The sequence below is a fragment of the Rattus rattus genome, chromosome 17 (assembly GCF_011064425.1).
Source record: "Rattus rattus isolate New Zealand chromosome 17, Rrattus_CSIRO_v1, whole genome shotgun sequence".
NCBI lineage: Eukaryota > Metazoa > Chordata > Mammalia > Rodentia > Muridae > Rattus > Rattus rattus.
Genome location: NC_046170.1, coordinates 36,641,451 through 36,655,719, shown reverse-complemented (window position 1 = coordinate 36,655,719; position 14,269 = coordinate 36,641,451). Strand labels below are relative to the sequence as shown.

At 48.4% G+C, this 14,269-nt stretch overlaps 1 protein-coding gene across 1 annotated transcript in view; it reads left to right on the top strand.

Moving 5' to 3' along the window:
* Pkd1l2 (polycystin 1 like 2) overlaps window positions 1-12,025 on the top strand; it is a 93,240-nt gene extending 81,215 nt beyond the window's left edge. The window contains exons 41-45 of the mRNA XM_032887540.1: window positions 1,129-1,289; window positions 7,425-7,635; window positions 9,238-9,339; window positions 9,773-9,904; window positions 11,864-12,025. Coding sequence (XP_032743431.1) covers window positions 1,129-1,289; window positions 7,425-7,635; window positions 9,238-9,339; window positions 9,773-9,904; window positions 11,864-12,025 — 768 coding nt within the window. The remainder of the gene's footprint in view (window positions 1-1,128; window positions 1,290-7,424; window positions 7,636-9,237; window positions 9,340-9,772; window positions 9,905-11,863) is intronic.
* Window positions 12,026-14,269: the final 2,244 nt, after the last annotated feature.

Below are 14,269 nucleotides of genomic sequence, written 5' to 3'. Positions count from 1 at the left end.
TTTCGTTGTTTTTTTTTTTTTTTTTTTGAGCTGGAGACTGAACCCAGGGCCTTGTGCTTGCTCTCTACCACTGAGCTAAATCCCCAACCCGTAAGTGGCAACCTTATTATCTTGGCATCCTAATTTCTGGGATTACAAGAGTGAGCCATGGTGCCTGGCCTAACCTAACAACTTCTTTAAAGTCCGGACGGGCTGGTGAGATGGCTTAGTGGGTAAGGACACTTGCTACAGAGCCTGGTGACTTCCTCCCTTGGCCTTCCTACCTCCAGAGGTGGGCAGGTCTGAGCAGGCAGAAAAGGTTTTGTTTTGTTGCTGTTTCATATGGTAGAAGAGAACTCACTCCCATAAATTGTAGTCTGACACCCCTCTCTCTCTCTCTCCCTCCCTCTCTTTCATGCACCAACCATGAATACATAAAGGAAACCAGGATGGTATGTTTGGTGTTTGCCTATGAAGCAGACACTATGCTAAGGATATTATGTTCTTTCTTTACAAAAGAAAGGTCCTCTTCAGCATTCAGAGGAAGCACAAAAGCCCAGAGACCTTATCTACCAAGGTTAGCTTATTAACCACGGCTACCTGCTTGCTAGACAAGTGTTTTATCAGTGAGCTATACTCTCAGCCCCCAAATTCAGAATTTGAAGTCAGAGTCTGTCATCTGACCTTCACCCTAATCTCCCGTGATGCAACAGGAGCCTCTTAAAGCAGGGTACCCAACTGCATAGGGCACATACCTGTAATCCCAGACCTTGAGGAGCAGAGGCAGGAGGATGGTCAGTGCCAGGGCAGCCTGGGCTACAGAGCAAGTTCAGTGCCCAGACTAGGTACCTTATCAAGGGTCTATCTCAAGATAAAAAGTAAGAGATGCCTGAGGATATAACAATGGCAGACCTCGTGACTAGAAAGCTTAAGACCTCAGGCTCAATCCCGGTTAACACACATACATTCTTAGCTATTGTATTTAGTCACAAGTCTGCTAGCCCGAGTCACCAGGAGCAGGTTGAGGAGAGATCTCCAGGGAGTCTATGTATGTGGGGTAGGGCCAAGGTAAATCCTCTAGAAGCCTTAGGCATGAAGGGTCAGACATTGCCACAGCCCTAAGCAGAATCTCTCTGGACCCTTTTCCAGGGCAAGCTCATGAGGAAGCAGAAGTGGGGTTACTTTTGCAGCAAGTGGAATCTTCTGGAGCTGGCCATCATCCTGGCCAGCTGGAGCGCCCTCGTGGTGTTTGTAAAGAGAGCCATCTTGGCTGACCGTGACCTCCAGCACTACCGGAAGAACAGGGGCGAGTATGTAGTAACTTCTCTTTCCCTAGCCCTTCCCTGCCTCTCCTTCCTATACCTGTCAGAAAGAGGCTTTGGAAACCCTGCTGGCCCCAAGTGGGAAGAGGGCAGTCCCCGCAGATATAACTGCAGCTGCCCTTAGATTAACACCGGGGGCCTGAGACTTAGGAAACTGGAGAGGGTTCTTTCATTTCTTATTTTTAAATGAGCGTGTATTAATTGCTACAAAGTATGAACGTGTGTTATAGATACATAACAGTGGCTTTCATTGTGGTGTTTTCATACGTGCATCTAATGTGCTTTGATCATACACACACACACACACACACACACACAGGCACACACACACACACACACACACACACACACACACATACACACACACTACCCTCTCTTGACTTCCAGGTAGAGCGGACTTTTTTTTTTTTTTTAAGATTTATTTATTAGCTATCTTCAGACACACCAGAAGAGGGCATCAGATCTCATTACAGATGGTTGTGAGCCACCATGTGGTTGCTGGGATTTGAACTCAGGACCTCTGGAAGAGCAGTCGGTGCTCTCAACCACTGAGCCATCTCTCCAGCCCCTAGAGCGGACTCTTTAATTCAAAATACAGCAACAGGGCTGGAAGACAATTCCATGGCTAGGAGCATCTGCTCATGCAGATGGCCATGAGTTCCTGGTCTTCCTGCTTCTGCCTCCCTAGTCCTGGGACTAGAGACTTGTGCCTCGGTGCCCTGCTACAAATAACGTCTTATTACACCTGTTTGCTCACACAGTGCCTATGGCTGCTTTCCTACTACAATGGCACTGTTGAGTCACTGAGACAGACTTTCTAGCCCATGGATCCCCAAGTGTGGACTCTTGGACCTCTTTCAGAAAGCTGACTGCCTGTAGCACAAAGACTGGGTTCTTGGAGGAACGACACTGAGTTTGTAGCAGGTCTGCCATGAGATCATGGACCATGGTGTCTCAATGCACTCATCCCTGCTTCCTGTCACCTTTGATCTTGACGTCCACACAGACTAGCTTGCTATTTTCTTGGGTCCTGGACCAACTTTAGAGAGCTCCCTTTATACAGCGGGCGTCAGGAAACATGGAAAGGAGTCTGCCGGTTTGTAGAAACCTAAGTAGCGTCTGAGTTCATTTTTGTTTATTTTTTTTTAAAGACTTTTCTTTACGTGTCTGTGTCTGTGTGAGTGCCTGCTGAGTATGTGCGGGTGCGTGCGGAAGCCAGAGGAGGGCATTAGCTACCCCAGAGCGAGAGTTATGAACTGAACAGTGTGGGTGCTGGGAACCAAACTCAGGTCCCTTAGAAAACCAGTAAGAACTCTTAACTGCTCGGCCATCTCTATAGCCCTTGGTGTGTGTGTGTGTGTGTGTGTGTGTGTGTGTGTGTGTGTGTGTGTGTGTGTGTGTATTGCTGCTGCTGCTGACCAAACCCTTAAACCCAGGGCTTCACTCATCCTAGGTAATTGCCCTACTTCTGAGCCCAGCAGGCCTAAGAGCAGTTAAGCATTCAGTATGAAGATTAGTTTGAAACCTTTAGTTGAATTTGATAACTTTATTAATCAATAACCAAGGGTTTTTAGGTTAGTGCTAGGGCTTGAACCCAGGACCTCACACATGCTAGGCAAACAGTTTACAGTGAACCATACCCCTTATCCAATCTTAGTTTTATTTAAAGAAAACAAACAAACAAAACCCCCTTGAGTCAGGGTATCACTGGGTCGCCCAGGCTGCCTTTGAAATTTGCTCTGCAGCCCATGCAGGTCTTGAACTTCTAAACTTCCTGCTTGGCTCCTCAAATAGCTAGGGCTATTTATTTTTAAAAATATTTCTACTTGTATGGGTATTTTAGGGTTTTACTGCTGTGAGCAGACACCATGATCAAGGCAACTCTTATAAGGATGACATTTAATTGGGGCTGGCTTACAGGTTCAGAGGTTCAGTCCATCCTCATCAAGGTGGGAGCAGGGCAGGGTCTAGGCAGGAGTAGTGCAGGAGGAGGAGGTGCTTATTCCGAAGGCTGCTAGCAAAAGACTGGCTTCCAGGGAGCTAGGATGAGGGTCTTAAAGCCCATGCCCACAATAACATACTTCCTCCAACAAGGCCACACCTACTCCAACAGGGCCACAAATCCTAATAGTGCCCCTCCCTGGACCAAGCATTTTCAAACCATCACAATGGGTATTTTGCCTAAACATGTGTTTGTGCACCACATGTGTGCCTAGTAGTGCCCAAGGAGGCCAGAGGCCAGTGGAGGATTCCCTGGACCTGGAGTTATATCATTGTGAGTCACCACGTGGGCATTGGGAATTGAACCTGGGCCCTGTGGAAGAGCAGCTTATGTTCTTAACCTCAGAGCTGTCTCTCACACCCATTAATAAACGACCTTTTAAGACCTAGTGATTTGTTTCATGGTCTCTGCAACCCAGTGCTTCTTAGCCCTGGCTCCCAGTAGGATTCTAGGAGGAAGGGAGCTAGGCCTGTGGGTCAGACTGCCTCCCAGACGTCCTCATGACGTCCAGAGATGGCGCTCTGGCAGCCGTAGGCATTTTATCATTCTTCTGGCTTATTCTAATATGTAGCCAAAGTCGAGAGGCGCACTGTAATTGGCACTAATTACCTTCTCAGACAAGGGCCCAGGAATTGTTAGTTTCCACAGACTGAGCAATTTGAATTATACTCATTTACTTTGTGTGTGTGTGTGTGGTGGGGAGCGTGTAGACATCAGAGGACAGCTTGAGGGAGCACTCTCTCCATTGTGTAGGAGGTCTCTAAGATCAAACTCAGGTCATCAGCCTTGCTGGTGAGTATTTTTGCCCACTGAACCATCTTGCTAGCTCAGGAGTAGGAATAGGAAAATGCTCAAGGAGCCAAGGGAAGAAGGACCCATCCATACCAGCAGCTCCAGTTTGCTCAGGCAGGAGGAAAGTTCTGGAAGGCTGGAGACTGTTGTAGTACGATGCTTCTCACTCAGTCCTGACTAGACCTAAAGGGACAAAGCCAGCCCGCGCCTAGGTTCCCTGTAGAAAGCTGCTCTGGTGGGTCGCTGGTGGAGTATGGGAGAGCTCTTGCCTTTTCGGTAGAGGCTCTGGGCCTGATTGGCAAGGTTCCTCCTGTCAAATGGATGTACCTTTTTCAATAAATGAGAGATGTGGTATGTCTGCAAAAACTTAAAAATACCACTGGGCGGTGGTGGCCCGGGCCCTTAATTCCAGCACTTGGGAGGCAGAGGCAGGCGGATCTCTGGGAATTCAAAGCTAAGCCTGGTCTAGAAGAGTGAGTTCCAGGTCAGCCAGGGCTACAGAGCGGGGAAAAAAAAAACCCTGTCTAAAACAAACAAGAAAATTTAAACGTACCGATCAGAGAAACATTTTGAAAAGCTGTCAACTCTGGTTAGTTGCTGGTGTATATGTAAACCGCAAGTCTAGTTAAACCCACTGGCTCACCAAAACAAATCCCAAAAGGACAGGAAGGGAGGGGGCTGCTTAGGAAGGGGACCAGCAGGAGGTGGGTAAGGGGACAGGAGAGTTAAGAGATGTGAGTAAAAACACACTATAATCAAAACACATCGGGCTGGAGAGATGACTCAGTGGTTAAGAGCACTGACTGCTCTCCCAGAGGTCTTGAGTTCAAATCCCAGCAACCACATGGTGACTCACAACCATCTGTAATGGGATCCTTTGCCCTCTTCTGGTGTGACTGAAGACAGCTAAAAACAAAACAAACCACATCATGTGCATGTACAGAATTAGCTTGGTGAAACCTGTTACTGAGTGATTAATGGAAGCTGATAGAAAACCTGTATATCGGCACTGGCTTGGGCACGGTGCTACACACTGGAAATCCTAGCACTTGAGAGGCTGAGGGGGGGAGGTTCAAAAGGTTAAGGTCGTCCTTAGTCTGTTTGGGGCCACCCTGGGCAACATGAGTGACTGCTTCAAAACAACAAAATGTCACCCTAGTATTCAGACGGAATTTGGAATACGACGGCACAGATGGTCAAACAGAGGGCTTTGAGATCAGACTCACCTGGATTCCAGCTCGCCCCTCCCCTCAGAAGTTGTCTTGTTTAACACCAGCTGAGTGACCTTGTGCCCACTCCCGCTTCTTACTCGTGTAACGAGACAGCAGGACCTGCTTCATCTTGAAGTGCAATGGCACAAAGCAAATCAGATTCTTGATTAGCACAACAAATAGCCTCACCCCCACCCCCACCTCGTGCTTCTTTCAATAAGAGGGAAGCTGGGGACATATTCAAATGTCAGTGGCATTTAGTGACCCAAAGCAGGGAGGTGAAGGCTCTCAAAAGACTCTTGTAGGTCTATATGCAGGTGAGGGCTGGGGTTAGGGTTTACATCTCGGCTGGCGTCAGATAAAGCACACTAAGCCAACACGCTCCCACGTAGAGAGGTTTAATGAGAGAAGAGTAGAAGGCAGAAGTAAAGGAGGCCAGCCATGGGCACGTGGAGGGAAGGGGGGATGGGGAAAGAAGGGACAGGGACAAAGAGGGCACGAGATGAGAAAGAGCAAGAGGGAGAGGAGGGGGCAAGCAGCCCCCTTTATAGTCAGGCATAACTGGCTGCTGCCAGGCAACTGTGGGGCGGAGCCAGGTAGCTGTGGGGGTGGAGTTTAGACAGAATACCAGCAGCTGGCACAAGTTAAGGCGAGGTCTGTAATTGGACAGAGAGAAAGTGGGGCGGGCACAGAGTTTTGGTGAGGGGCGAGGGAGGAGAAAAAGAGAATTACTACAACAGAGTCTTCTCTCCGTCCTCCCAACCCTCACACCTTAGTCCTCTTTTGCCATCCTTTCATAGCTCTGTAGCCAATGACCAATACTACTGGTTAAAGGTCCTGGGAACCAACCCCTGGATCTTCAAGACCTTGTTATCCCAATCACCCTCCTCCTCTTCCTCTCCCTCCTCCTCCTCCCTTTCCTCCCCCTCATCATCATCATCACCACCATCACCATCCTCATCATCACTGTTACATCTCTGTCACTGTTACATCATTGCCAACACCATCATCAGTACCTCCACCACTATTGTTTTTTTTTTTTAATATTTACTTATTTTTTATATGTAAGTACACTCACTGTTGCTGTCTTCAGACACACCAGAAGAGGGCATCAGATCCCATTACAGATGGTTGTGAGCCACCATGTGGTTGCTGGGAATTGAACTCAGGACCTCTGGAAGAGCAGTCAGTGCTCTTAACCGCTGAGCCATCTCTCCAGCCCTATTTTGATTTTTTTGTTTGTTTGTTTTTGAGATCGGGTCTGTACACAGCTATTTCAGAACTCACATGTAGGAGTCCGGGTTGGATTTGAACTCACATAGATCTACCTGTCTTTGCCTCCCAGCTCTGGGATTACAGGCATGCACCACCACACCTAGCTTATTTCATTTATGGTTATTTGTTGGGGAGCACGGACATGCCCAGCACAGGTGTGGAGGTCAGAGGACAACTTTCAAGGGTTGGTTCTCTCCTTCCACCTGTACCACATTTACATGGGGTCTAGAATCAACTCGGGTAGCCAGGCTCACATGGAAATTACTTTTATCCACTGAGCCACCTAGTTGGTACATCTGCTACTGTCCTTCTTATCCCCTGTCACCGTCACCACCACCACCACCACCACCACCATCACCACCACCACCACCACCATCACCACCACCACCACCATCACCATCACCACCACCATCACCACCACCACCACCACCATCACCACCACCACCACCACCATCACCACCACCACCACCATCACCACCACCTCCACCATCATCACCACCACCACCACCACCACCACCACCACCACCACCTCCACCATCACCATCACCACCATCACCACCATCACCATCATCACCACCATCACCACCACCACCACCATCATCACCACCACCACCACCATCACCATCTCCACCATCATCACCACCACCATCACCACCATCACCACCACCTCCACCATCATCACCACCACCCGACTGGGGGGAACTGGGACTACTTTGTCTTCCAGACCACTTTCAGGACATGATGACCTCTAGATCACTGTAAATCTAACCCTGGATCCGATGGGCTCCGGCCCTGCTCCTCTGGTATCTGAGATGGCAGGGCCTTCCCATTTTGTTCCCACAGAGGGGTCAGTTTCAGCGAGACGGCAGCGGCTGATGCTGCGCTTGGTTACGTCATCGCCTTCCTCGTCCTGCTGTCCACAGTGAAGCTTTGGCACCTGCTCAGGTTGAATCCCAAAATGAACATGATCACGTCAGCACTGCGCCGTGCCTGGGGTGACATCTCAGGCTTTGTCACCGTCATTCTTACCATGCTCCTGGCTTACTCCATTGCGGTGAGCACCTCCTGTGGGACCTCCTCAGGCAGGTCTTGGTGAAAGTAAAGGCTACTTGATACTGTGTGGCCAGTCAGGATTAGGGGGGAGACTGGGAATCCAAAGGAAGGGACAGAGCTTGTGAATCCAGGATCTACTAACTGGGAGTTTCTGAAATTGCTACCTCCAAGAACCAAGATGGGGAAGCTCAGTAAAAAGGTGAGGCAGTGTGAGATCTGAGACCGGAAGGGCCCTGGGTCTCTCATGACCGGCTGCTTTCTGGATGACCCTGCTTCTCAGACGGCAGGGTCTGATACCCCAGTTGCTCAGAAGCCTCTCAGCTGCTTTCCAGGCATGAGCAGTGAGCTCCTACGCTGGTGGGTGAATCGGGCCACCCTCTCCTTGAGCTAGGGCAGGGATGGGGAGGTGAGGGTGCAGGCCATGCTGTTATAAATACTCCGACTCGGTAGCACCAACGTTCTTTCATTTTGCCCCTCGACACTACACGTTGACAATTACATCTGTTTGTCACTAGAAAGCCGACGACCATGAAGCACCAAGTCTTCACCTCTTTCTTATTATCAAGGAACGAGGAGAGCAAAGGCTCCTTCTGACCTCTTCTTGCTCTCGGTCCAAATAGACATCCAACCCGGAAGCTCAGAAGGCCCACGGCTTTCCAACGTAGTCCCGGGTGCCCCTTTGTCTTTGACCTTTAGCCCCACCTTGATCTTATCTCAGCCCAGCTCTGTCCAGTTCAGTAGCTGTCATCCCTTAGGTCGTGTGCAGCAGCAGCCTGCAAGTCTTTGTCTGCGCTGCTCTGTTCTTATCCCCCACTCGCTCCCATTGTACATTCTAGCCATCTCGGCTCCGCCCATTCACCTCCCCTTCCTCCATCCATCCCACCCAGGCTGAGGTGCACTGAGAGAAGGGTGGAGGGTCTGTGTAAGGATGGTTTTCTCCCAAACACTCTCCTGCAAATACCTTAACTCCTGTTGCTCTACCTAGCCCTCCTTTAAAGACCAGGGACAAGGCAGAAATCCTGTGGAGTCAGACGCCACCAACTCAAAAGGAGGGGGTTCTGGGCTTTCCTCGGATACCACAGTCCTGCGGCAGTGTTAGGGAAATGAGAGACAGCGTGGTGGGAGGAGCCCCATTCATCCTCCCAAGGTAGAGAGAGAGAGGCTGGGGCCTGAGAGCAGCCAGTGCCATCCCTGAGTCTGGCAAATGATGCGGGAGGGTTGGACAAGGGGTACCTGCCCCCTGAAGTATCCGGATGCTCCTGTGCTGGTGGGCGCACAGGTATCTGTCAATGGGAAGCTGAGAATGCAGCCAAGTTATGGATCAGACACTTCCAGAGCATATAACATAGGCAAACATAACATACACAAATGCATATGTGCATGTATCAGTGCCCACAGAAACACACACACACACACACACACACACACACACACACAGGCCCATGTCTCATATTGAGCTGGGTGTGTACGTATTCACTTGTATGGCTGCTTAGGTGCCCACAACGTGGCCAGGCCAAGGAAGTGGTTGACTTACCACTCTCTCAAACATCAGAATTAGGGGGATGGTGGGATGCTTTACGCTTTCTTTCCCTTTCCATGACAGTCACATTTAATATTTGGTTGGAAACTCCGTTCCTACAAAACCCTCTTTGATGCGGCAGAAACAATGATCAGCCTTCAGCTGGGGATCTTCAACTATGAAGAGGTAATGGCGGGAGGGCGTGGCTACTGCAATCTGTGTGAAACTTTGAAAAATCAAAGTTTTCACCTATGCCCAGCTACCCCTATGCCAGCTTTGAATGCGGTGCCTGGCCCACATGGGGCTTCTCTAGACCAATGAAAATGCACCCCCCATACCTTTAGACAGCCCACTCTGGGGGCTCCTGCTTGCAGAAGAACTATCAGATAGGGCCACGCTGGGCTGTAGAAATACCCCGCCCTCACTAGCTATAGTGCCTTATTTTAGAGGAAGCAGGGGTGGGCAGGGGTGTAGCCCATACCCCCTCTGGGGCAGCTCTGGGGAGCTCCTCTGCCCACACTCCCACCCCTGACAGAGGCCACTGCCCCCAGTCTTCTCAGTTCAGACGCCCTGACTTGCTGCTGAGGGAAAGCGTAATGACTGCCTTTCTTCCTGGCAGGTCCTGGACTACAGCCCAGTTCTTGGCTCCCTCCTCATTGGGTCCTGCATAGTCTTTATGACATTTGTGGTACTGAATCTGTTTATCTCTGTCATTCTGGTGGCCTTTAGCGAGGAGCAAAAGTCTGACCAGGTAAACTCTTTTAACCTAGTCTACACATAAACGGGATCATAAATGTGTATGTGTGCATGTGGGGTGTGTGTGTGTGTGTGTGCCTTTGTGTTTGTGTGTGCACCACCTGCATGCAGTTCCTGTGAAGGTCAGAAAAGTTTCTAGAATCCCCAGGAACTAGAGTTACAGGCGGTTGTGATCTGCCCAGTGTGGGTGCTAGGAATCGAACCTGGGTCCTCAGAAAGAGAAATAAGTGTTTCTAACTGCTGAACTATCTCTCTGGCCTGAGGATATTTTTGAGGCTCATCTATGCTGTAGTATCCATCATTGGTAACTCGCTCTTAAAGAAATCTTTGGCTGGAGAGATGGCTCAGCAGTTATGAGCACTGGCTGCTCTTTCAGAGGACCTGGGTTCAATTCCGAGTACCCACTTGGCAGGTCACAACTGTCTATGACTCCAGTTCCAGGGCTTCTGACACCCTCACACAGATGCACATGTGGGCAAAAATCAGTGAACATAAAATAAAAAAAATAAATTATGTATATAAAAAAGAAATCTTTGTAGATCAGGTTAGATTTTAACACTCAGATTAAACAGCCTCTGCCTCCTTAGTGATGGGATCAAAGGCATATGCCCCTACACCTGGCCTACATAATCTTTTGTAATTGAGCATTGCCCATATTTTCACAGTCTAAGAACCTTTTTGGAGGGAGTTATGCCTATTATGATTGAATGATTGTCCTCTAAAGAAACAGGTCAGGGTGCTAACTATGCCCCATTATTCCATAAAAGGCCACACTGGAGAACAGAGTCATTGTTGACATAATCAGTTAAGTGGTGTTATGTTGGAGCAGTGTGAATCCCTAATCCAATAGTTCGGCTTTCTTCATAATGTATGTACAGTTTTGCTGTTTGTTTTAGACAAGAGCTCAGGAGGATCCTGAGTCTGGCCTTGAACTCCTCATCCTCCTGTCTTTGCCTCCCACGCGCTGGGATTACAGGCTTGTGGCTCTGTCTACAGCCTTTAAGTCTGGCCTGCCAGTCTTATTTCCTGTGTGTTTTTGCTTTGCTTTGTTTGTTTCTGAATGAGACAGGATCTTGATATACAGCTCAGGCTGGATTTGAACTTGATTTTCTCTTGTCTTCATGTGTAAGGGCTAGGATTACAGGTTTGTGGAGCCATGCCTTTTCCTTTGGTTTAAAGCTCTATCTATCTATCTATCTATCTATCTATCTATCTATCTATCTATCTATCTATCTATCTGTCATTTGTGGTTAAGTAAGGGAAAGGCATTGTGAGAAACACCTGTTTAGTTTCTCCTTCCCCTGGAATCCCAGTCCCTCCCATACTGGGCTGGACTGAGGTAAGCAGGGCAGGCAGAAGGGTGATACTGACAGGGGAAGAGAACTTGGCCAAAGTTGAGTGAGGCGGGTGACAGTCAGTTCTGAAAGGCTGCTTGTGCTTAAGTCTAGGTTCAGTAACTAACTGAGGCTTTCTCTGTCCAGTTTGGGATATAACGTCCAGGAAAGCCCAGGCATCCTTGGCAGAGAAAGAGGGCTTGCTGCAGACATCACGAAGCATAGGCCTGCCCTTCCCCAGTGGAGGTAGAGCCCCAGTAGAAGGGCATCCCAAGTCTAGGACAACCTAGTGACTTTCAGCTTGGGACAAACAGACTATTTTTGTTTGCTTTGTGGTGCTAAGGATAAAACCCAGAGCCTGGGGGTTGGGGATTTAGCTCAGTGGTAGAGTGCTTGTCTAGGAAGTGCAAGGCCCTGGGTTTGATCCCCAGCTCCGAATAAAAAGAACCAAAAAAAAACAAAACAAAACAAAAAAAAACAACAAAAAAAAAACCCCCAGAGCCTGGAGCATCCTAGGCACGCGCTCTACCACCAAGCGCTAGCCTCATCTTTGGGACCAAACAAGGCAGTAAAACCTTAAGATGGTTCCAGATACACCACCTGGTCCTTTCTTCTTGCAGCTCTCAGAGGAAGGAGAGATTGCGGACTTGCTCCTGATGAAAATCCTCAGCTTTCTGGGCATCAAATGTAAAAGGGAAGAGACTTGGAGCAGCAGTGAGCAGCCGGAGTTGTCCCCTAACACTCCATCCCTTCAGCCAGCACAAGCTTTGCCCGGGATTTAAACTGTTCATCCACAGGTGGCAGAGGCAGGGTGTGGGGAATGGGGGTGGGGGTGGGGGTGGGGGCAGAGCTTCCGGCCTGCACTTGCCAGTGACACTGCCGTCCTACTGGCTTTGCTGTCCATCCTACTGGCTTTGCTGTCTGTAGAGGAGTTCTGTAACCCTGCTGGGAAAATAGTCACAATATATACATATAAAATAGTGCCACTGTGTGTGGGCTTGTTTTGATGTACTTTCTCCTTGAAATAAAATACACAGGCATGGAAACTCTCTGTGGAACAATTAATTCATGGCTTGGTTGTTGGCAGTTGTCTCTGAAAGGTTCTCAAGACTCCTGAATGCTAATAGGCATCCTGTTAGCTTGCTGGGACCAAGAATGACAAGAGATAGTTTTTTTTTTTTTTTTTTTTTTTTTTTTTTTTTTTTTTTTTTTCCGGAGCTGGGGACCGAACCCAGGGCCTTGCGCTTCCTAGGCAAGCGCTCTACCACTGAGCTAAATCCCAAACCCCCGACAAGTGATAGGTTTAAAGAACAGGACAGCATCAGTGGTTGGTGGCACACACCTGTAATCCCAGCACTCAGGAAGCAGAGGCATCAGATTGTTGTAAATATTAGTTGGGGGTTTCTACCCCACCTTAGATCATTTAGTTCCCAAACAAAAGACAGAAAACCTTTATATTTATAATAAGCCTTAAAGTACTAGAGCTGTGCAGATATTGACCCTCTGTGCTATTTTGTCTACTTCCCTGTTAATAACCCTGAGATCTAACTTGCCATGTGCAGTCTAGGCTGCGATTTTAGCATTACAATACACAGCAACGGACCAAACCTCAACAATGGCTCTTTGAGTTGGAGGCCTGCCTGGTCTATAGGGTGAGTTCCAGGACAGCCAGGGATATACAGAGGAAACTCAGTCTTCAAAAACAACAAAAACAGCAACAAAAACCAAAACCAACCAAACAAGAATGTGAACAAGGTCAAAAATCCACGGTCAGATGGTAGTGGTGCACACCTGCAATCCCAGCATGCCTAGCTCTTCTGGGGTCCTGATTGGGTTTGTTTTTACGGTTAAAGAATTTAAAGGCAGGGAAAAGTCTCTACAGGTAGTTTTTGAGAAATCTTGAACACAGTAAACAGGAGCAGACAGAATCATCGCTGAAGAGAGGGTTTTATTGGGGATGAAAAATAGCAGACACAGAAAGACCCTATGCAAAGCAGGGTGGTGACTAGGAAAGCCAAGAAAACCACTTTCCTCCTCTTTTTATAAGTCTTCTGTCTGTCTGTCTGTCTGTCTGTCTGTCTGTCTGTCTGTCTGTCTATCTATCTATCTATCTATCTATCTATCTATCTATCTATCTTTGGCTTGTCCAGACAGGGTTTCTCTGGCTGTTCTTAAACTCACTATAGACCAGGCTGGCCTTGAACTCAGAGATCTACTTGCCTCTGTCCCTGAGTGCTAGGATTAAAGGTGTGCACCACCCGGCTGGAGTCTCTTCTTGAGGGTTGGGTTTGTTTGTTGGTTCTGAAGAGTCTTCACTATAGAGCTGGTCAGTTTAAAGAAAGACAGGGTGGCCTACAGGTGCTGTAAATAGGTCCTGATATGGCCTGGAACTTAAGCCAGTCCCTGAGCAGGGGCCTGCTGCGGGAGGAAAAGCCCACCCATTTTAAGTTGCCAGGCTTTTGTCTCTGCTCAGGAGGGTGTAGACGAAGCTGGGCCTTTTCAGGGAGCCTTCTCTCCCTCTCCCCAGGACTTCCATAGCCACATCAGATTAAGTAAATCCTGTTTTGTCTTGGTGGTGACAACCCATGACCCTTGACAGTGAGCAGAAGAAATGGAGGGCTCTGATTTGATGACCCGAGGATGGACAACACGCTTCTTAGCTGGTCTAGGAAATACCTCAATCGTGATCTTCTGTCTCTATCTCCTGGGGACTGCAATCACATGTGTACCAGGCCCACATAAATCATGTTGGGTTTAGAGTTTCTACCCCTTTTGGGATCTCTAAGGTAATAAAGTGGCTTCCTGGATTGTTTTATTTTTCTTTTTTTTTTAAACATTTATTTATTTATTATGTATACGTCATACAGCTTTCTGCCTGCATGTATGCCTGCAGGCCAGAAGAGGACACCAGACCTGATTATAGATGGTTGTGAGCCACCATGTGGTTGCTGGGAATTGAACTCAGGACCTCTGGAAGAGCAGACAGTGCTCTTAACCTCTGAGCCATCTCTCCAGCCCGGATTGTT